Source organism: Astatotilapia calliptera, chromosome 8 (genome assembly GCF_964374335.1).
Source record: "Astatotilapia calliptera chromosome 8, fAstCal68.1, whole genome shotgun sequence".
NCBI classification, from domain to species: Eukaryota; Metazoa; Chordata; class Actinopteri; order Cichliformes; family Cichlidae; genus Astatotilapia; species Astatotilapia calliptera.
In genome coordinates, this window is record NC_137429.1 from 18,229,603 (window position 1) to 18,253,890 (window position 24,288).

Consider the following 24,288-nt stretch of genomic DNA (forward strand, 5'->3'; position numbering starts at 1 on the left):
TCCACCAGTTCATCAGCGTGTTGTTTCCAAGAAAAACCTCACATCAGTCAAGCTCAAAACAGCAGCTTGTTGCCATTGCTGGAGCCATCTTTGCTAACAGCTGTGCTTTGTAAGTGCAGCACCTCATCACTGACTGTGAGCTGTAGTTTCACCTTTACTTGTTATCATTTGTTTCTTTCACGCGTAGTTGTGCAACCGGTTGGTGGGGGTGATGAGAAAAGCCTGTGTGACTCTTTGAGCTTTCAGAATGGAAATGATTAAATGTACATATGTAAGATTTCCATTTTTGTTCATATCAGCTTGGACCGTAACGCACCCTTGGGCTCTCAACAAATCTGTAAGTCATGAAGCAATCGGGGAATAATCCTGGAACCCCAGTGCAAAATGAGACACTCGTTGTGATTAAAATCATTTTAAGCTTTAATTTCTATTTTTTTAAAAATCATGAAAATACAATTAATTCTGTCTTAACTGACTTTTTTCCCAGGTTTAAATGACATAAAGTTTGCATTTGAAAGCCAAACAATGAGTTCCTTCCTACAGCAATAGTGGGGAAGGGGGGGGGGCATAGATTTAAAAAGAGCTGAGGGGGTTTCCTAAGTCAAAGATGGTTGGGAACCAATGGTTTAGATGACAGTATAATAATGGTCATACGGCTGTGACCTCCCAAATGGATTCAGAGGTTATCCATGATTCACTCCGATAATGAGCCTCATCACTTAGGCTGTCACCCTCTCTCCTTTAAGGCCCCAGGCTAATATCTGCAGCCAGCAAAGCATGAAGGAGCAACATGAGCAGCAATCCCATGCAGCACTGGCCACTGTGATACATTACTGTAAGCGAATGAATAATTAGATACTTATTTTGCATAACACTGAAGCCTACTGCACTGTGTATGACTAGAGTAGGCGAAGAACTGATGTAAACTGGTCTGCTTTTGTACTCGCCAATGCCAGTTTCCACTTGATTTAAACACATGTAAACACATTTTCCCTGAGGTGCATATTGCCGGCATTCAAAGGCTTTTTTTTCTTAAGCTACAGTAACACTTGACGCCAAGGGAAATCAGGCCTTGGATTTACAGTTCTTCAGCTTGTCAAGTACTTTAAGGAAAGGACATTCAGTCATGGTTACTTCCTCAGAATTGTATGTTATTTGAATGTGTACACGTACACAAACATGACTGCAAGGCTTTCAATGGCTTTGGCGGGAGAGCTGTCTCCCTTTTGTTGGGAATCTTTACCTGTACAGCATGCATTGCAGATGGCTCTTTGGTGCTTTTCCTGAGTTCTTTCAGTGTTACTTAGAGGCAGTCAAGACAGATTGCAACCTATCCAGTTAGGTGAGATTTGCAGGGACACAGTCTGCGATAGGACGGATCAGAGCCAGCACAACTGAAAAGCAGGGGCTCCTGCTGGAGGCCACACTGACGACCCCAAGGACTGTAAGAAGGAAACAAGTGGTTGAGTTCCGGCAGCACGCTGGCGCAACTTAATCCAAGCCTGCAAATTAAAAAAAGGTAATTAATTTATTTGCATATACAGTAGTGTACATGTTGATACTATAGAACATTCTACTATATTGCATTGTATTTGTTTAATGGTGTCTTTGTGATCTTGTTCAGTTTTATGGGGAATCCTGGATGTTGTACAAGAAAAACGGCGGTGATTACTGATTTTTATCTGCTGAAAAGGTTACACAGCATTAACATTCGGATCTTATTACCACCAAGAGATCTCAAACATGATTTTATTCATGTTTTGTCCTCGGTCTTTTTCCAGATGTGCATGTGTCAGTGTTTGCTAATTTCTCACCTGGTAAACGCAGCAGGGGTGTTGAGGTGGTGAAACAGAGCCGGCTCACACATGAGGGAGGACCGCCGGCACACACTCACACAGGACTGACCCAGTGGAGCGAGGTGAACCCTCAGAGCACTTTTTGGTGGCCAAGTAGGGACAGATTTACTGCAGAAGTTCTTGATGATAACAAAGAGAAGGAAAAAACTGACAACAATTAGAGTTTGAACCAAGCAAGAACTGAAAAATCGCTCCTCTATCTAACGCTCATAAGGGAACAAAGGCCTGGGAAACAATCCTGACTTTAACTTAAAATCTGGATTTATCTATTATATAGATACACATATACACACATCTTTGATAATATTCTGTTTGATAGATCCCCAACTGGAGAAATCTTTTTCTGTCAATACTTTACTCATATGAACTGCAGTTGTGATCAGAAGTTTCCATGCACTCATCATGGGCATGAATGTTATGGTATTGCTCTATTGGAATATCCAATAGGACCCAATAGTAAAGTTTAAGAATTTGGAGGTAGACCTCCATGATGATACCACCACTATGCTGATACAGTGTTGTTAGGTTTGAAAGGCTGAGATTTACTCCTCCAAACATACCTCTTGTCACTGTGGCTAAATAGCTTAATCTTTGTCTCATATGATCATAAAACATTTCTCCAGATGACATCTGGCTTGTCCACGTGGGCAGCTGCAAATTTTTAGTCAAGCTTGAATACATCAATTTTGGAGCATTGTGATGTAAAAAATCGCTTTACAGTGACGTTGGTGTTCCAGGAGTTTCAAGTTCAGGGCAGGCTTGAGCCTTCATGCTTCCTGCGTTGTTCCTGAACCCATATTCCCTTTTGAGGACCTTTGCAAAGAAGTGACACATCTGAATAACTTGTGCTTACGTGCAACTGTCTGAATTATGATCTTGGAATCTGCAGTTGTTTAGAAATGGCTCCAGCTAGTGTAAATCCACAGTTCTCCTTCTTAGCTCTTCACTGAGTTCCTTGGACTTTCCCAATGTTCTGAGGTCAATCCAGTGAGCACTGTCAAACAAATCCTTTTTGTGCCAGCAAAGAGAAAGAGTTGCAGGCTATCATGATCACTAATGAGATGTTAATAGGATTTGGCCTGGTCAAGTTAAAAGACCCTGTAGAACCTTAAACTTATTAAAAGATTGAAGTGAGTGTCTGTATACACCTGAGACTGTAAGTCTAATTTAAAACCTGTGAGGATTAGAGAAAATCCAAAATAATTACCAACTTGTGCACCCAATTTTTCATTTGTAAAGTCATTAACGATGTATGCTGTACAATCATTCCACTCTGGAAAGAACAGTTAAAAAAATAATTAAAAGCCCCAAATTATTGTGTAAAATTCTGACCACAAAAATTCCAACAAAGGCACCGAGGCGTCAACTGATAGGTTTACAAAGGCATGCACTCTTTTTTGAGATTTCCACACATTTCAGAACATACTTCATAAATCTGATTTATGACTGAAATTTGCTGGGGTACCACCTAATAATAATACTCCATCGCTTTTTTACATCTTTGTACCTGGTGAGTGATGTAACCAAGGACCCGCTTCAGCATTCCCACACAAGTGAACTCCTGAGGAGTGAAGGACTTCACCTGCAAGATCAGACATAAACACGCTACCTTAAATGGAATTTGGGGAAATAATATGTGTGCATGTTTGTACTGAGCATACAGTTTAACTGTGATTTAGTATATTTAGTCAAAACTACCTCACTTCTTAGAATCGCTTTGACGGCCTCGCGTATGTCACTCTTGTTGGTCACATCCACAGTCCATACGTAGGGTTTACCAATGAATTCCTCAGCATAAGGGTGCTGGGAGGAGATCTGCGATTGAAAATTATAAACTGTTATTATATCTTTGATAAAATATTGCCAGTATTTGGGATTCAACAATGAAATAACAATTTAGATAATATAAAATATTTATTTTCACGTTTTATCCCCATGATTTAAGAGTTGCTTGCCTGTCTTGTGGTGGGCTTGCCCTTGTAGAAGTCATTGCTGGCTGATGAGTGTGGAGGGTCAAATCTAGGCTGAATAAAGACACATCCCATTCCTATTGCCTCAATAGGTGCTGGACCTTCATAGGGGAAGCCAAGACCTACAAACAACTGAAAGGGAAGATTTATAATATTGCAGGTTATCCAAAATAATTCTCTTTCTACACTGTGATCGGCTTTAATTAGACCTTAGCTTTACGGAGAAGTTGTTGAAAGTGTTCCTGAGTCAGCAGTCCGTGGTTTCTGATGAAGCTGGGCAGATGCAATGTGTGTCCAGGAGGCTGATAGACTGTGGCGTGAGTCTCCAGTTCTTCACTGATCACTTTCACATACTCATATTTACCCTGGAGATTACACACAGAAAAACAACAACAATAAAAAAAAAACAGATGGATCACTGAGTACATGAAATTCAAGCGTGTTCAAAACCAAAATATACATGATATAAATATTTTCTTCTGTCCTGTGGCGCTATTTATCCATCTGGTGTAAGCTTCCCAATTTTGGTGATACCGGCTGTAGAAATGTTTGCCTTCACATCAGCATAACGGAATAAACATTGCCAGTCTTGTGGTTCTCCAAAAAAGTTCCAAAAAATGCCTTTTAAAAACAGAAATAACGATCAAGTTTCTCAAATAAAGCCACAAACTTTCTGTGAGCAACAGAACCATTTCCGTTCTACCAAAGTGAACCCACCAACCTGGCAAGCATGCAAATAAATGGAGTGGTATTTATATAGTATGGTATTTAACTGTTCTGCTCTAAGTGAATGAAATCACACCACATAAGCCATATTCACCCATTTACTTGGAATTACTTCTGCTCTTTAAAGTGAGCTCAACCTAATAGTTGCATCGAGATCAGGGGTTCAGTGTTTCCAAAGTTTGCTCAACAATATTTGGTAACATGTAGACTGGAAGATGCCCTCTGCCCCCCTCCTAGCTATCTACCACTGATGAGACACTTGACATTAATGCTCCGTGTCTCATCTATAAGGTTTGCTAGTTGCATGTTTTCTTTGGCTGGCAGGCATAGTTTGGTATAAAGGCAAAAGCTTCACAACAATTGCCATGGAGCTTCAGATTTACTTATCTTTTAACTTTTCAACAATTCAAGTGGCTAGTACCCTTAGTAACGCAGTTATTAGCAGTACCATCTAGAACTATCGTACTCGAGAGAAGGCAGACATTTTTATACCCAATATCTCCAGTGCAGTTCACACCAAAACATGAATCCTTAAATAAGTAGTTCTACAGGTCTGTCTATTAACAAGTATTTTTGAGTTTTGGGTGACGTACAAACTAAGATCTAGTCGATATGGTGGCCACGAGGTTTCAAACGCATTGCAACTTAAGGAAATGTCAACGTGTTTTTTTTTCTATTGCCATTGTGTTTTATTCAAGCTCAGCTGTGTTGTGTGTTTTTTAATAGTTGGTGTTTTCCTAAGGTTGCAGTGCATTTAACCTCTCATAGCCATCAAGTAGAGGACTTCTTGGCATAATTTGTTGTGAATGTTTGTTTTCTGGTATATATGCACTTTTTTTGGTCCTCATACCTGCCACATGTAGTCCTGTTTTCCATAGACCACCGCTATCCTGTCTTTCTTGTAGCTCACTGGCTCGAGCTCGCTTCCCTTCCTAACGGTTCCTTCACTCACAAAGCCCAGGAAGGAATTATCAGGAGTGTGAGCTGGAGAGAACAGAGCAAAGAGGACTTAAAGGAGATCTAAAAATAATTACTCAAGGGTTTGAACTTCAGCTACGTTCAGAGAGAAAAAGGTAAAGCAGCAAGTCAGTCCAGTAAGTTTTTGGTAGAAATGCTGACAGACTTGAGCAGAAACTTCTCCCTAACTTGGTGATTATTTTAACTAAACTGTGATCAAAGACGGTGAACACTTATGAACCTATCTGCTCTGAAGATGACATAAAGAATAAGCTGATTGAGAGAAATGTGAAGGCTACTATTGCCGAGGACGCTTATTAGGACTATAGTTGAATAACAGTTTATATTAAAATTCTGCAAGAGAGGAAAAACATGCTGTGCAGCATAAATCATCCGCTGAAGGAAATGAGAACTCCACATATATAAGAAGGTTAGGTGTTTGGATAGGCAGCTGCCACCCTGCTGCCCTCTGACACACTGAGGTAGGTGTGAGAGATGAGTATTTACTTTAAAAGGAATGTGCCAGCAAAGGTGTGTGTTCAAACATCGATTTGTAACCTTTGCGTGTGTGTGTGTGTGCTGTCCTCTTGTCTCAAGATACTTGTTTAAAAGACCTTTGCCAAATCTCCCCTCATTCACCCAGCACAGAATTTCCTGCTGGCTCCTTTTCAGCTCCACTTGTCTCCAGCGTCTGTCTGGGTTCACCGCTTCACACACACCTATCAGATATAGTAGTGATATGCAATGAAACACTGCTATGGTCATGCAGCTTGTGGGGGTTTGGAGAAAAGCTGGGAGTGAATGAAGCGACCTTTGGTTTCTTCTGCCTGTTTACAGTTCTTGTTTCCTGTAATCCTTCAGTCAACTGTCTTCCTCTGGACTTTTGCAAAACAGAAGCATAAATGCTTAAACATTCTCAAACTTCATTCTTTTCTTTCGTCCTACCGTGTCCTTCTTCTGTTTTGTTTTCTTTCTGTCTTTTGGTCCTTCTCACATCCTCAACTAACACCCCCCTCCTCCTTTAGCAGGACAAATAAACAGTGTTCCAAGCTGAGGGATGAAGAGTGGCTCTCGGCCCAGGGCTTCCAGCTTTTCTCCATCTCCCGGCAGGGTGGGAAAGATGACAAGGAGAGGTGTTGGAATGAAAGCTCCGTCTGGGCACGAAGTTTATTTAACCTTAGCTGTTAATCCTCTCATTGTAAGGACACTTAGAGGGTTGCATTGGAGACATATTTAGAGTGCATTTTAAGATAATTGTATCCATGCGTAGGAAAGACATAGGTACAAATCAACATGCGTACAAAATAACTTACGGAACATGGTCATGTACTGTAGAGGTTGGAGATCCCAGCTGCCCCACAGCGTTTTATATCCATGGCTACGTGCGTAGCTCGCAAAGTTAAAGGCTGGTTCAGTGCCAAATGAGTCCAAGATTCTGAAGCGACACCTAGAAAGATTGTTGTTTTTGTCATTCATTGATATACTTATTACTACATGTTTTGGCGCATAAAGCTGCAATCATCATGTGACATACTTATATTTAAAATCTCACAAAGCCCTGAATGTGTCGGGCAAATATCAGGGCCAATAAAAACTGGACAAAACAACATGTAAATGTTTAATTGCTTTGACTAAAGGATCTCACAGTTTTCCTACTTCACACTGAAACAATAATCCACTAAAGCAAGCTGTATAAACGTGTCATATAAGTTCAACTTTATGGAAAACAGAAGTAATTTTTTATTATTACTGGTGGTTTTTTTATTAATGACAATATCATTTTTTATTAATGACAATAATGGTAGTTTCTAAATCATTTATGACTACATCAAAAGTCTTCATAAGAAAGGACTTGAAATGTACTTCCTATATGATCCAGAAAATTGTTTATGTACTGGTAATGCTTGAAAGCCAGTCCCATGGCTCCTTGGAGGTGAGCGAGGCCATGATAGTCGGTATAAATGAGGTCAAAGGTGAGGGGCCTTTGGATCGGACAGCTGCCTCTGCCTGGAGCAGCACCTATCAAGCTGAATTAATCACAACAAACACAAGTCAGGTTCTAGAAAGGACAACAATAATATTGTTTCCCTCTTTTCATCACTACAGTGTAAAGTAATCACAGATTAGCTGGACTGACAAACACAAGGTTGTGTAAAACATGTATAAACTGGCTTTAAGGTCTGTAATTACATCATATATCAGTGATGCCAGAGTATAAATCCTATTCAGTCCAATTAACTAATGAAATTATGTCAAAATAAATAAAATTAGTAGTAGTAACCTGTGAAGTTGGTGCTGTGAGGTGCTGAAGATCAGGTTGTGGCCAAGGATTGTTAGGCAAGCGCTGAGGTCTGCCCACTGAACCAGTTCTCCTAAAGGACCACCTCTTTCCACCATTGCTTCAAAACGCTGGCCAACACTTCCAGATAGGGCACCAGGATAAAGCAGCACCTAAAGTATATAAAGTCCCAAATTATTATTTCATTGATTATCGACTATATAAAATGAAATACCTCAATAAACTTTAATCACTTATACATATACATATACCCTCATCTGTGTGGAGACTGTGTTATTGCTGCTCTCTTTCATCCTCAGACCAGCCTGTATCCACCGTTCAGACATTTTTTCCACTCTGGAGCGGATAAACTTCATTGCTGGGCTGCTGTTGTTGCTGATCGCCTCATACAGTGGGAGTAGAGATTTACGTATCTCAGCCTGCAAATGATTATAACATGAAAGCAGTGAAAATGTCATCATTCCACATCGACATACACAGGCGCATCAAGAAGCTACCTTCTTTGTGTGAGCTTGAGGTTTCTGATGCCATGGCAGACTAGAGTGGTTTCTTCCATCTCGAGGGGGACAAAAGTCCTCTGTCTGGCTGAGGTAAGTCAGTACGGAGCAAGTGGTACCATCCACTCCATAAAAAGCATAACAGGGGTCTGACTGCCACTGAGCCTGCAGGAACTGCCACAGAGAAACTTGTTATGTTATTAAACATGTTTTTTACCTGATCAAAATTGGTCTTTGTACACTGCAAAAACTGAACCATAAATGACACATTCATTTCACTGCCATTCATTTCAATACAACTGAACTCATTTCACTTTTATTTATATAGCACCAAATCGCAACAGCAGCATATTATAAGGTAAAGACTCTATAATAATAGAGGGAAAACCCCAACAGTGGCTCCCTATGAGCAGGTACTTCGCAACAGTGGGAAGAAAAAACTTCAGTTTAACAAGAAGAAACTTCTGGCAGATCCAGATTCATGCTAAGGCAGGGCATCTCCCATGATTGGTTGGGGGTGAGGGGAGAACGATAAGACACACTGAAAAAGAGCTGGAGATTAATAAAACTAATGATTAAATGCAAAATGGTGCATAAGCACAAATAGTGAAAACAGAGGAGTGAAGAATAAAGGCTCAGTGCATCATGGGAAGCCCCCAGCAGACTAGGCCTATTGCAGTGTAACTAAGGGAGGATTCAGGGTCACCTGACCTAGCCCTAACTATATGCTATATTAAAAATGAAAGAGAGAGCGTCTTTAGGTAGAGAGTGAGTAGGTACCTTTTTAGATACTGTTTCTAAGATTTTTAGAACAGAGTACAATAACCTTACTTTTATCTTAATTTAGAAACAGTAAGTTAGAGGTCTTTATGTTTTTAAGACATTCCTGCAGATAAACTAATTGCTGTGTGTCATTTTGCTTCATGGGTAGAAAGAGCTGGTGTCATCTGTATAACAATAAAAATATACGGTGTACCTTCTAAGGGAAGCATTTATAATGTAAATAGAATTGGTCCCAGTACAGAACCCTGTGGAACTCCACAATTAACCTTAGTGTGTAAAGAAGATTCCACATTTAGATGAACAAATTTTTGACATTGCTTCCACATACAGTAGAATAGAGCTTTAGTCACACCCTCTCACAAAGAGAGAAGAGAGAGAAAAGTATAGATCAGGTGATTACAATGAAGGAACTAAATGCATTTGTCAGCAACAACTAATTTGCTTAGAACTTGATTGTGTATGGACAGCCACAGAGCGTCTTTTCCATTTACAAGGACTAGTATTATCGGGTTTTTAAGAAAATGCACAACACTTGAGTTACATAATGAATTTAACATATTGGCCAGTTACAGATATTGCGTCATAAAGCCATGGATGGAGCTGATACAACAACAAATCTATTAGCTAAGTAGGATTAGAAATGGAAGTCTTGTCTCTTGACCAGAAATAGATATTGACAAAGGTCATTCAAGGTTGAAATGTTTGCTAGGATGTCTTCATAGTAAAAATATATATATATATATATATATTTTTTTTTAAAGCATTTTAATATAGGCATAAGCATTCCAATACACCAATTAAATTTGCACTCCAAAACATTTCCACTTTCTCACCTCCACCTTCTCTGCACATACTGGATATGCAGGATCCACTGGCACTTGACACTTCTCGTTGGACCCTGTGGGGTAACATATTAACCGTCAAACTTTTTTTTCCTTTTTATGGCACTTTTGAATGCACCATTATTCTTTAATTCCTGCATCAGTAACAAAACGTATACTGTTGAGTCACCTCAACTCGGCTAATGAAGAACAGCGGACAATAACTTTGATATACAACCTCTTGACTGAAATGTGCACAGTGAGTAGCAGCCATCAGCACAATGTATAGTGCTGCCATGCCTGTATGAGGTATTAGACTAGTGCTCTCAGAGACCCTTTCCCGTAAACCCCCCACCATCTCTAGCCCATGTCAATCAACTGGAATGAATGCACTCACGCACACCTGACACACCTGCCTCCTACCAAACATTCCCATTTACCATGCTGGCCTTGCCAAAGTACACAGTCCTTAACTGTGTAAAACAACCTAGTAAAAAGGGAAAGAGAAGAAAACTTGTAGGCTGAGCTGAAGCATGAGCACCTAAAAACAGTGTTATGCTATACGAGCACAGCAGAAAGAAAGAAAAAACCTTCTGCAAAAACAGGAGTATGGGCAGACAAGTTGGTGAAAGGACTCCTGGGTAATTCAGACATATTTTATGAGTGTGAGGTAATGTAGGAGGGAGAGGGTGAGGGGCGAATAGGCTGGTATTGGTGGGAAGTGTGTGCCTCTGAATATGCGGGTGGCACATGTGGACATGCATGTCCACAGAAGTGTGTCTACAAGCATATCCATGTGATGGTGTCTGTGTGGCCTAAACTATATGAATTCCACTTTTTGAATCATACTTACCCATCCCCGGCACTCACATACCCATACAATCCTTCGCGTGCTAACTGGCGTGCGTGCGTAACCCGACTCTCACCTGACACCTCACAGGAGGGTCGTAACGTAAACTTTTTTCCCTCCCCATGCCCAGTGGATTGGTGCTGGCTATGTGGGACTTGTTAAACTTCTATTCAAGGACTTCATCCCCCATAACCACCTGCACACACACTGACCTGTAGACCCACCATTCACACCTTCTATTATCACAGCTTGTTAATTTCAGTGTGTGGTTAACCTTTTCTAAGGCTGTGAACCATACATTTGGCTCAGAGGATCACTGTACCGATACAGGCACCCACAGAGAGGTAAGTAACCAGCCAATTATTGGGATTTTTTTTATTATTTAGTATAGTCAAAGCACAGTTTAATTTAAAAAAGTATAATTCTTATTGGATCTTGAACAATGGAGTGCTTCTAATGAAGGGAACTCTAAAATTAAGTTAAACTAGGAAAGATTTATATGCCCGACCTCTCAGTGAGACCCAGTCAGCCAAATTTAATCTCCTCAAATTTGGTTTTGGAAAACTTGAACTAACTAATAATTTGATTATATGTAAATTTTCCATGTCATTTTGTTTCATAGTTAAATTGTTAAATTTAATGGAATCTGATAAAATTAAATATACTTGATTGTTATACTGAAAATATTATACTGAATATATTTTTAATAATTAATTATTTGAAAAAAATACACCTTTGATTTTACATATTTCAGTTGCAAAGAATCTTTATATATACAGGATATACAGTTGTATACTGACAATTTACAAATTCTGAATGGAAAAAATAGTAATATAAAAAATGGTAATTCACTTTTTGCAAATTTAAAATTGAAGTTAAGTAACTATAACTTCGGGTTGTGCAAAAGTTTCGGCATCCCATTAAGTCATCTGTTTTGTATCAAGCTAAAAGTCTGTCTTTATTCTGTCTGCAATGTCCTGCGGATAACTATAACTCCTGAAATAGTTTTAGGTGGTCTTGTACAGTGGGGCAAAAAAGTATTTAGTCAGCCACCGATTGTGCAAGTTCCCCCACCTAAAATGATGACAGAGGTCAGTAATTTGCACCAGAGGTACACTTCAACTGTGAGAGACAGAATGTGAAAAAAAAAATCCATGAATCCACATGGTAGGATTTGTAAAGAATTTATTCGTAAATCAGGGTGGAAAATAAGTATTTGGTCAATAACAAAAATACAACTCAATACTTTGTAACATAACCTTTGTTGGCAATAACAGAGGTCAAATGTTTACTATAGGTCTTTACCAGGTTTGCACACACAGTAGCTGGTATTTTGGCCCATTCCTCCATGCAGATCTTCTCGAGAGCAGTGATGTTTTGGGGCTGTCGCCGAGCAACACGGACTTTCAACTCCCACCACAGATTTTCTATGGGGTTGAGGTCTGGAGACTGGCTAGGCCACTCCAGGACTTTCAAATGCTTCTTACGGAGCCACTCCTTTGTTGCCCAGGCGGTGTGTTTTGGATCATTGTCATGTTGGAAGACCCAGCCTCTTTTCATCTTCAAAGTTCTCACTGATGGAAGGAGGTTTTGGCTCCTTCCATCAGTATCTCACGATACATGGCCCCATTCATTCTGTCCTTAACACGGATCAGTCGTCCTGTCCCCTTGGCAGAAAAACAGCCCCATAGCATGATGTTTTCACCCCCATGCTTCACAGTAGGTATGGTGTTCTTGGGATGCAACTCAGTATTCTTCGTCCTCCAAACACGACGAGTTGAGTTTATACCAAAAAGTTCTACTTTGGCTTCATCTGACCACATGACATTCTCCCAATCCTCTGCTGTATCATCCATGTGCTCTCTGGCAAACTTCAGACGGGCCTGGACATGCACTGGCTTCAGCAGCGGAACACGTCTGGCACTGCGGGATTTGATTCCCTGCCGTTGTAGTGTGTTACTGATGGTGACCTTTGTTACTTTGGTCCCAGCTCTCTGCAGGTCATTCACCAGGTCCCCCCGTGTGGTTCTGGGATCTTTGCTCACCGTTCTCATGATCATTTTGACCCCACGGGATGAGATCTTGCGTGGAGCCCCAGATCGAGGGAGATTATCAGTGGTCTTGTATGTCTTCCATTTTCTGATGATTGCTCCCACAGTTGATTTTTTCACACCAAGCTGCTTGCCTATTGTAGATTCACTCTTCCCAGTCTGGTGCAGGTCTACAATACTTTTCCTGGTGTCCTTCGAAAGCTCTTTGGTCTTGGCCATGGCGGAGTTTGGAGTCTGACTGTTTGAGGCTGTGGACAGGTGTCTTTTATACAGATGTTGAGTTCAAACAGGTGCCATTCATACAGGTAACGAGTGGGGGACAGAAAAGCTTCTTACAGAAGACGTTACAGGTCTGTGAGAGCCAGAGATTTTCCTTGTTTGAGGTGACCAAATACTTATTTTCCACCCTGATTTACGAATAAATTCTTTACAAATCCTACCATGTGAATTCATGGATTTTTTTTTCACATTCTGTCTCTCACAGTTGAAGTGTACCTCTGGTGCAAATTACTGACCTCTGTCATCATTTTAAGTGGGGGAACTTGCACAATCGGTGGCTGACTAAATACTTTTTTGCCCCACTGTATATGTTTAAAATTCCCCTGCAGATTTTCAATAATGTTGAAGTCAGAGAACAGTGGGAGTCATTCCAAAAGCTTGAGCTCACACTCCTTGGAGATTTGCAAGGTGTTATTTTATCAAATTCCTATGGCTTTTTTGGCCAAATGGCACAATTTAGCATTTATTTGTCCCTCAAAGAAGTCTTTTATATCCAGACATTGCTTTACGTTGTTCACACAAGGACTTTTATGATGAGGCTACATGTAGAAGCTGTTAGTGCAGCAGATAAGAGAAGTTCTTTCAAAAGAGGACACACGAGCCACCGTCTGTGTTTGTTTCTATTCAGTCACTGATTTGAAAAAACCCAGTAGTAACTTGAATTTTTTTGAATTCTAAAATTGTTCGATTTGGCCATCGTAAGTGTTCTTTCCTTTCCCTGTTTAGTGCATAGTCAATTGACAGTAACACTTTATAATACAGCCCATAACTAAGGGCACAATTTTCCTGTAATTAAATAGGATTTCAATGTGTTTAATTGAAATTACAGTGTAAATATATTTATCTAAAAATAATCAAAGGGAGGCAAAGTTAAGCCACTCTATATTTACCGAATACTTATGTTGAAAGAAGGAGAAATATTGTTTATTTTTCCGCTATGTTACCAATGAATAACGTAATACTTAAGGTTACTGACAGTATCATTATTTCTTTGTTTCCTGTAAAAACCTGACTTTTTACCTCCTTCTAGTGAAACTGCCTTTAAGTAGTTTTAGGCAAATATAATTGCAATTCCAAATAAAATACATTATAAAGCCATTTAATTACAGCGGAATTACCCCCTTAGTTGTGGGCTGCATTGTAAAGTGTTACCCACTTTTTTACTCTCAACTAGCATGCAAAGAACTCTATGAGCTGCATCCATAGATAGGTTTTTAGCACTCATGGACATATGCAAACCCGATGGATCAATTACAGGGTGCTTTGAGTTTAGTACCTTACCCAAGGATACTCTGATGTACAGATGCGGGAGCTGGGGATCAAATTACTGACCTCCTAAATTGGCAGACAGCTTTTGAAGTGTGTAGGTGATGATTGGCTAATGAGGAGATGTGTCTGAAACAAAAAGCATTATCTGCTCTACAAAAATAAAATAAAAAATAAAATGTGTGAGTAACTTCAGACTTGTACAACTGACTTCTAATTCTTGACACGTATGATTTGACACTAGGACGATTCAAAAACACTGACAACTGCCAGCACAACCCCTCAGCCTCCTAGTAGACACATCTGTGCTGTGAATATTTGAATGAAATTTAAAATATTCACAAGATTTTCAGAAAACTTCTTCTGACCTTGAGGTCAAGGTCACTGAGATTCGAACTCATCCAAGATTTTTAGTAGATACCCCCTATGGTATAAATTTGAAACTCATACGTTGTCTCATTCTGAAGTTATGACATTCACATAGTTAGGTGTCCACGCCAGCTAAACCTTCTCACAGCCCCTATGCATATGACTGAATATGACAGGGTTTACTTTGTCTTTTGGTTCAGCAGATAGAGTTTCTTCCAGAAGTTTTTTCCCAGATCTCATCTTGACTACCACAACTCCCTCATTTTAATTCCTACAGAAACTGCAAGCTGGAATTGTTTTTTAGCTGCTTAGAGCGACTTTTGGTCAGAACAAGGTTTAGAGTCAGCAAATTTGCTCATTGTAGCTTTGAAGCTGTAGTGAGCAGAAAATTCCTAATCACAATTTTTGATGTGTTTACATTTGAAGAAAGATTTATTTTTAATGTCTGTTTGTTATTGTAGGGGTTGTATTCCCTTTATTTTTACTTCAATAATTACCACTAAAGCAAATATTATTTGCTCATGGGTGCCCAAACCATTGCGTACAAGTTTACAATTTCCACCCACAGGAAATAACAAATCCAAACTGAACAATGAAATACAAAACTGTCTCTTGAAGTCAAGAAAAAAGTGAGCACATATGGTAAGTCTATTCCTGTATCATCGTTTTAGTTTAAGAGAATCGAGGTTGATCATTGTAAACACAATGTAAACCATGTTAAGTCATTTAAGAAATATTGGAAGTGATAAAAGCCTGGACTTCACCTGTGTGTGATCTACGGCTAACAAGTGGTGTTGGAGCTTCAGCCTGATGGTGGTGTTGGTGGTGACGGCTGAGCTGATCAAGCCTCTGCGATACTCTTTTCAGCTCTCTTTCTACTAAACGAGCCAAACCTTGCTGGTCCTGTCTGAAGCTGGGAAAAAGCAGAAACCCATGTGTGACCACAAAAATGCACTATAAGTCATATCTATATTTAAAAATACTGAGCTCCACAAATCAATACCTTTGCAGCAGCAAAGTGAGATCATTTCTGGTCAGCTTGGAGCCATCTTTCTCTCTGCTCAGCCTCTGTACCTGAGTATTCAAAGCCTCCAAGCGAAGAGCCAGGTTACGAAAGCTAAGCCCACGCTGACCTGTAATTTAAAGTATACGCATAGAGTATGTCACATGTTGTAATCTAGAAGTGGTATTATTAAGTCTAAAATGAATATTATTAGTCTATTAAATAAAGGTATTCATAAAAACACACTCTTTCACTACAAAGAGCACTATTGCATTTTATTTGACTAAACTTATTTGCTCAAACCTTGTCCCATAAACCCCAAGAAATAGCAAACTCAGTGGGTTAAAATGTGACTTTAAGGTTTCCTGACTGAGCAACAATGAATGATGAACCAGGAGGGAGACCAGTCTATTTAGCGAATGCTTGCACATTCTTTATTAGAGGTCACGCTAGTTCAAAATACTGACCTCACGTGCTTTAGAAAAGGCTCTTTAGCGTTCCAGTTTGCCGGTTGGACTTGAAGCAGACTGGGTTTGAGTCCCGCCCACAGCCCTTTGCTGCATGTTTTCAAACTCTCTTACTCTGCTGTCCTGTCTTTCTTCACTATCGCTATCTAATAAATCAAAAAATTTAAATAAACAACAATAATAATAATAATCAAGCAAAAAGAAAAGTCTCTGAGGTGATATACAGTCATGGTTAGGAGTTTACATCCCCACCTCATGGGCATGAATTTTGGACTTTTAATGATTTCTTTGAACTTTTCTTTTTCAAGGGTAGATATGATTGAGTAGCACAAACTGTTACTGACTTAAATGTTGAATTTTCTTTGATCGTCAAAGGGTCAAAGTATACATAAAGACCCACATACAACCCCACTAATAGTTGGTTAAATTTCCCATAGCAAGTTCCACCTCGAGCAGATATTTATGGCATAATTAGTTCACTCTGCAAGGCAGAATTAGTATAGTTGATTTGAATTGTTTGGTTTCCTGAAATGGATCCAGCTTTTAAGTGTTGTCCACAAATTTTTAACAGGGGTGAATTCGGCGCTTTGGAAACACCATTCCAGCAGCTTAATGTTATCCTTCTTTAGCCGTTCCAGAACCAGTTTTGTTGTGTGTCTGGCATCATTGTCCTGTTGGAACACCCACTTGTGTTTCTATGTGCTCCAATCTTCTAACTGTTGATGTGAGGTGTAGTTGAAGAATCTGGAAGTAGTCCTCTTTTTTTAACTGCTCCATCCACTTCGTGCAATGCACCAGTACCACTGGCAGCAAAACAGCCCCGAAGCACCGCGCTACCACCATCATGCTGGACAGTTGCTGTAGTGTTCTTAAATTTGAAAACCTCACCTTTATACCTTCAAACATACCTCATGTCATTGTGACCACTAGCTCAATTTTTTGACTTGTTTGACCATCAAACTTTTCTACAGGAGGCTTGTCCCCGTAGGCAGACGCAAACTTCAGTCGAGGTCAATGGCGTTGATTTTTTGGTCTGCACCTTCTCAGTAAGATTCATTTCAGTGTTGACGGTGACGCTGGTGTTCCAGCAGTTTCCCATTCATGGCAGACTTGAACCTTCCTGGTTCATGGGGTTTTCCTAACTATCTTAACCGATTTCCTCTCATCTAAGGGTGACAGTTTGAGTCTTCCTCCAGACCTTTGCAAAGTGGTGACACATCTGAATAACTTGTGCTTACGTATAACTGTCTGAATTATGACCTTGGAATCCGCAGTTGTTTAGAAATGGCTCCAACTTGTATAAATCTACAATTCTGTTTCTTAGCTCTTCACCAAGCTCTTCACCAAGTTTCTTTGGACTTTCCCAAAGTTCTGAGTCAATCCAGTGAGGGCTGGTGAATAAATCCTTTTTATGCTTGCAAAGAAACACTACCAGTTGTAGTCCACCATGATCGCTAATGAGAAGTTAATAGGCCTTGGTCCAGTGAAGTTAAAAGACACTGTAGAACCGTAAACCTATTAAAAGATTTGTGTAAATTTATAATAGTCCTTCTGACAGTTGTAGACTTCTCACCACAACTGTACACATACATGAAAAAAGAGGTCAGTTGCCCTACGTCACCATACATACATCTTGCTAGTTGACCAAAGGAGGTAGGTTACAGTGATATTTTTAACACTGACTATTATGACAAGTTAAACAAGAACCCTCTACTTCTTGAGTTTGGGCATGTGGACTGAGTATATAGTAACTGGGTGACCTAAAGCAGCATTTTTCATTGTCAGAACCTCAGTTAGACAGCCCTCTAACTGTGAAAATAGCGACTGTATGTTGCCATAAATACTGATGATGATGCTTAAAGAGTTCAGAGTGAAACAGCGTAATATATTGAGGATGTCTTGACCAAACAAAAATTCTATTCACAAAGAGCATTTTAAAATAGTTTTGCTGGCATTGAGCATCAAATATTGAGTGCTACACTGGCTTTAACTTGTGATGCACAGAGAAAATCATAATGTCATTTCATCTTTGTTTGCTCAGCTGATTGTCAACATGTTATTACTGGCCTGCCAGGGCTCCTTTGGGTGCAGAGACAATGAGAGAGGACATGGGACCCTGCAATAACTTACAAGCTAACTGCATGACTGTAATAGTTCAAAGCTTGTAAAGATTGTGCAGCTAGTAAAATCATGTGTTTCTGTATGTTTACATGTCTGCAACCTTTACTTTGAAGTCGCAGACGTAGAAAATAGAAAATGTTTCAAATAAAATTCAAATCATTCCTCATTTGTGTTTTCTTTTTCTTTTTTTTCATATATTTGTCACAGTTACATGTTACAAATCCTTAAACAAATTCTTATAATAGACAAAGATAACCGGAATAAATACAAAATGCAGTTTCTAAATGATGATTTCATTTATTATGAGAAAAAAGTTATCCAAACCGACCTGCCGTATGTGAAAAAGTAGCTGGCAGCTAAACCTAATAATTGGTTGTGTCAACCTTGGCAGCAAGAAGTACAATCAAGCCTTTGTGATAACAGACAAATACTCTTTTACTACACTGAAAAAGAATTTTGGCCCATTCTTTTGTGCAGAATTGTTTTAATTTAGCCACAGTGGAGGGTTTTTAGGCCTGTTGTCATCATACTAACGTATCTTACTGGGGTTGAAGTACAGAATTGACTGGGTCTCTCCATTAGCCAATCAGAGGTGCACTTGCATATGATCATTGTCCTGCTGCTTAACCCAAGTGCCACTGAGCTCAAAGGCAAAAACTGCTCCCCAGACGTTGTCTTTCAGGATTTCCTGGTAGATCGCAGAATTGATGGTTCAATCAATTATGTGCATCAAAAATAAGCCTCTGCGAGATAAGCAGTTCAGAAGGTTGGATCTAAGAGTTCACACTTGGAAATTGGAGCAGAGATGCCAAAGGGATCAAATGCTGGGTCAGGGGCTCACTGGATTTTATTCCTTGTTGCCAAAAAAAATCCCCAAAAAGCAAAACTAATGCTAGAAAACAAACGCGTTCATAAATACTTTGTGAACCAAACATCTACGCTTTTATAGGCCCCCTGTCAGTCAAGCCCCCTTAGAATCATCACTTTTCTCCCTGCCTGCTGTTCTTCAGATGTTTTTCTGGGTCCTTTTGTGTCCTCCTGGATGAGTTGTCAGTGCACTGTTGGAGTCATTTTGGTTGGTATTCCTGGAAAGATTTGCCGCTATTCCAAGTTTTCTCCATTTCTGGATAATGGTTCTCGCTGTCGTTCACAGGAGTCCCAAAACCTTAGAAAGCCTTTGTAAGCTCTTGCAGCCTATTGGATGTCAATGTCTTTGCCTCTCTGTTCGTTCTTTAAATCGTACCATGATGTGTTGATTTTCAAGCTCTTTTAGCCTGCTTCACTTTGTCAGACATGTTCTGTTTAAGTGATTTCTTGAATCAGCAGGTCTGGCAGTAATCAGGTCACGGTGTGGAAAGTGAAACTGAACTCAGCTTTCCAAAACAATGTGGTTAATTACCGTTATTTCATAATTTAATAGGAGGGGCAATTACTTTTTCCACAAAGGGCAGGTAGGAAATGAATGAATGAAATCATCCTTCAAAAACTGCATTTTGTATTTACTCGGGTCATCTTTGTCTAATATTAAATGTGTTTGATGATCAGAAAACTGTAAGTGTGACAAATGTGCAAAAAATAAGAAATCCTGAATTTTCATAATACGATATCAGTGCAATCGGGCATCATTTTAAGATTTAATATATCAAATAACTTTGCAAAACTGCAGATTTTCCACAGAGATGAATGTTTGGTGATAAATGGGAGCTGGATTAATTGTGTACAGCTATCGTGGGGCGATCGTGGCTCAAGAGTTGGGAGTTCGCCTTGTAATCGGAAGGTTGCCGGTTCGAGGCCCAGCTCAGACAGTCTCGGTCGTTGTGTCCTTGGGCAAGACACTTCACCCGTTGCCTACTGGTGGTGGTCAGAGGGCACGGTGGCAACAGTGTCCGGCAGCCTCGCCTCTGTCAGTGCGCCCCAGGGTGGCTGTGGCTACAATGTAGCTTGCCATCACCAGTGTGTGAATGGGTGGATGACTGGATATGTAAAGCGCTTTGGGGTCCTTAGGGACTAGTAAAGCGCTATATAAATACAGGCCATATTCCCATGTGGTATTTTTTCCAGTACAACTACTGCTGGGTGGCTCTTTGTACACAACTTCTGGTGGGTCCCACAGAGCACAAAGCAATTGTGGCTGTGTGTGTCAGTGGCTTAAATGCAGGAGTGGGTTATACTGTCTGCTAAAAACAATTTTCCTAGAATTTGAGACGAAAAGCATCGGAATGTTTAGACAAGTATCATCTTTTGTGGTTGCATTTTGAAACCGATTCACTGGTAGGCACATTGTTCAAGTCTTTCACAAAAGAGCTGGCTCTTTCTTATGTTAAGTGTATATATTTGGTTACTAATCCTCACAAGACAGCTATTTTTATTCACTGTAGAAGCATATTATGTATAAATGTATTCCTATGTGTGGCATTACCACACTTCATATAAGTCAAGTGAAGTGAATTAAGAAACCTTCCCAAACAACCTTGTCTACACCATCTTAAATGCCTTCCTTTAGAGAAACAGTTTAGCCAGACAAATGATTTTGGGATTGGCCACAAACCCACAACTGTCAGACGCCTGGGAGGGCCCACCGGGAACTGTGTACAAATCTTCATATAACACTGGCAAATCAGTCAGGTCAGATCTTAATCTCTGCACACAAAGAGCTTCTTTCATAATCACTGTTGCCCAAAACTATGGTAATGTGGGTGCGCGCTAATGTATTACCATTTTTGCATTTTCAGAAAAGTTTTAATAGGAAACTAAATCCACTTGTAAACTAAACTGTGTGTTCGTGTGTATGAGTTACCCAGATCCTCGGGTGAGCTCCCTGCAGGATCATCTCTGGTCATCTCCAGTGGCACCCACAGGCTCTGTAACAGCAGGGTGACCACAGACAGGCACAGACACAGCACCAGGCAGCCACTAGAGGGCACAATACACAGAGAAACACTCTACAGAACAATCAGTGGTCACCAAGCCTTTTTTGGTGTGATGTACCTCCACAGCCCAGCAAAATAGGCTCATGTATCCTTATTTGAAACTGGATGTTATTCAGTGTTGTGTTTTATGTTGACACACTGTAGAAGCCATTGTAGACTTTGTCCTACCTGTGTTTACTTTGACTCTAACTCTTCCACTAGTTTTAACTTTAAACTATATGCTAACACAATTTTAACATTATTGCTAGCTTTACCTATTAGCTACTCGTTTTAGATAATTATTTAAGCCGTTTTTATTACTTTAATATCCCGTTTCTTTTAGGTTAAGCCTACTTACCTGTTACTTTTGTTAGCAGTTGTTGTTGCTTGATGATAAGTCTACCTTTGGCAGACAGTTTAAGCTAACTATTTCAGCTACCCCATAGCCTGCGTTTTTAAACTGACAAAGGCTATGTCCACACGTACCCGGGTATTTTTGAAAACGCAGATTTTTCTATGTGTTTGCACCTTTCGTCCACACGAAAACGGAGATTTTTAAAAACTCCGGCCAGGGTGGATATTTTCTAAAACTCCGTTTTTGCATTTACGTGTGGACGAGAAAAACGGAGAAAACGCAGCGTCAAAGATGTGCGCCTTTTTTGACGTCACAGTGTGCGCCACGTTATTGTTTCGGTGAAATGAATTGCAGTGTTTAAATGCTTACATATATACACACATTTACTCTCCAGCTTTGTTTACTTTTTCCCACCGAGGCTTCTAGACTTCTGATTGGCCAACATTTCTACACGGTTAGGAATATAGCGCCACCTGCTGCTTTGGCATGTTCCTAGCAGCGTTTTCCTTCATTTCTGCCTTTACGTGTGGACGGGATTATTTTTTAAAACGAAAACGGAAAATCTCCGTTTTCAAAAATACCCGTGTACGTGTGGACGTAGCCAAAGAATGTAATTGAATACAATACAGCGTTAAAGTCAGAAGCTATCCCTCATTTTTATACATTGCTTGGATAATGGGACATAGGTGATGCAGTTTACATGGAAATACAGTATATCAGGCAAATGCATGGTCATTTTGTATGAACACATTTATTCTTCACACAGTTTGAACTCTCTTAGGCATCTTTCATGTAATTTTATTAAGTAGTTTTCATTCATCATTATCCAGGCTTTTTCTTTTCTTTTTTTCTGTCTTGAGATGATCCCACTCTGGGCTTTGGCAGGCCAGTTCATGAGTTTCGTTGTGATTTTCTATCTAGATATACTTTTACTACATTGTTGAAAAATTAAGCTGTTGATAATTAGACTTTTTCCAGATGGTGGATCAAATCTGATGGTAAAGTCTGGCTCCTTGAAAGCAATATATAAAGAAGTGAGAGGTAGTTAAATACTTTTGCATAGTATTGAACTACCTCTAAAATATTAATTTTATATATAGGTGTATTTTGTTATCAAATCATAATTCACGTCTTTTCAAATGGTTGAGGGTGTAGTTTTGCCTTTAATCTCTAAAAATGCCCCCAAAGAGAACCTGTCTGACAAGACAAGACACCATTTGCTGCAGTAAAATCAACATCATCTTGTTGTTATTATTTCCTTTGATTGTTTATTTTTATTATTTATTGGCCATGCATCTTGCAGGAAATAAAACATCACTTTTTAAAATTAGTTTTCACCATGCCCAACCAGTTAAATGTCCTTTAAACTTTATAAATTTGGTTTTAGTAGTAACCTTGATGCGATTAAAAAAACACACACAGGCGGACTTTGCCTTTCACTAAATTCATTTAGTGAATGTGGAGAGCTAAATTGTTCCATGACTTCAAGTGAGGGGACTCTGGCGTGTAAAAACAAGTATTTGAAGATTTAATTGGGGCTTATAGAGCCATCACTCTCTCTCACTTTCATCAGGCCAGTAAAAGTATTCACCCTAACCCGAAAACATACTGCATAGCCAGGCTCAAATGCCCACACAATAACTTTGAGGGCTCTCCTAGTGCCTATAAAGCTCCAGATTCAGATCCAGATCAAATTATTTTCCACTCAGTTGCATTTCATCAAAATTGTCAGTGCACTCATCACAAACTTTGAGCTGAACGGCTCAAAAGCCTCACAGGAGAAATCATGTTAAAACAAGTTACTGAGTAATGGTTGGCCTACTGCTGGTGATATCACATGCTGGGGAGATCCAGTTATGCACTAAAACCAGCTAAACAATTAGCTGTCAAAATGAAAATGACAATTTCAGGCAGCCAAAGGAAGAAAAGCAATATGTGACCTGTTTTTCTACTGTGAGCTATAACGAGACTGGGGCTTACCTACGAGGCCGCAGTGTGACGCGCATGGCCCTCAGTTTACAGGGAGTAGGATGTCACTGTCGAAGTAATAACATTAGAAATTCCAATAAATTAAACATGCACTACACTGCAAAAGTGGTACGGTTACATTTCTTATTAACTAATTTGGATTGAAGTGACAGAAAACCATTGTACTTTTTCTTTTTAAAATTGCAAATTAATGGGCACACTTTCCAACTAAACTCCATCAACAAATTTTACAGGCATAAATAGATGTCAGAGTAATGCTGCTGCCTGCAGGAAAAACCGCCAGCTTGTTTGGCCAGTGGTCTTTCGGCATTTCTGTTATGTTCATTAGACTGATAGAGATGCTAAAAACAAAAAAACGCCTGTCACCAGCCTGTTGTAGGTCAGTGTGAGTCATACACAGAGATGTCTCAACAGTTTGCCTCACAAAACCAGTCAGCACACAGACAACCACACATTCAGAAACATCCTCACCTCTGTAGGCCTTCAACCCAACCCAGTGGCAGCCATCTGGCCTGCTTTGAAAACACAAACTTGAAAAAGCAAATAAAGTTAAGGACGGGACGTGGCTTGCCTCCTTTTTTACTTCTTTCCGCTCTCTTTTCCCTCCGTCTCTGGCCCTGCCTTTTCTCTCTCTCCCAGGGCCTATGGGTAGGCATCCTGCGGTAGTCAAGGGAACCAGACTCCCCTTTAAAGAAGACAATACCCAGAGTGCTGCTTCGG

At 39.8% G+C, this 24,288-nt stretch overlaps 1 protein-coding gene across 4 annotated transcripts; it reads right to left on the reverse strand.

The window, feature by feature from the left end:
- Nucleotides 1-396: 396 nt before the first annotated feature.
- On the reverse strand, nt 397-24,196 carry LOC113028453 (alpha-1,6-mannosylglycoprotein 6-beta-N-acetylglucosaminyltransferase B-like). Of its 4 annotated transcripts, XM_026178729.2 has the most exons (19): nt 24,040-24,196; nt 23,560-23,615; nt 21,113-21,228; nt 15,728-15,857; nt 15,489-15,637; nt 9,922-9,986; nt 8,306-8,479; nt 8,060-8,227; nt 7,791-7,960; nt 7,405-7,536; nt 6,823-6,956; nt 6,124-6,228; nt 5,403-5,536; nt 4,036-4,191; nt 3,812-3,958; nt 3,555-3,671; nt 3,364-3,438; nt 1,815-1,975; nt 397-1,502 (listed from the first exon to the last, which is right to left on the reverse strand). In XM_026178729.2, the coding sequence occupies exons 2-19, from the start codon at nt 23,583-23,585 to the stop codon at nt 1,331-1,333; spliced, it is 2,331 nt and encodes a 776-aa protein (XP_026034514.2). In that variant the 5' UTR covers nt 23,586-23,615; nt 24,040-24,196; the 3' UTR covers nt 397-1,330. The 4 variants fall into 4 exon arrangements, with proteins under 4 accessions (XP_026034514.2, XP_026034518.2, XP_026034515.2 ...); XM_026178733.2 differs by lacking the exon at nt 6,124-6,228; XM_026178730.2 differs by lacking the exons at nt 23,560-23,615; nt 24,040-24,196 and adding an exon at nt 21,583-23,529.
- Between the last annotated feature and the right edge of the window lie 92 nt (nt 24,197-24,288).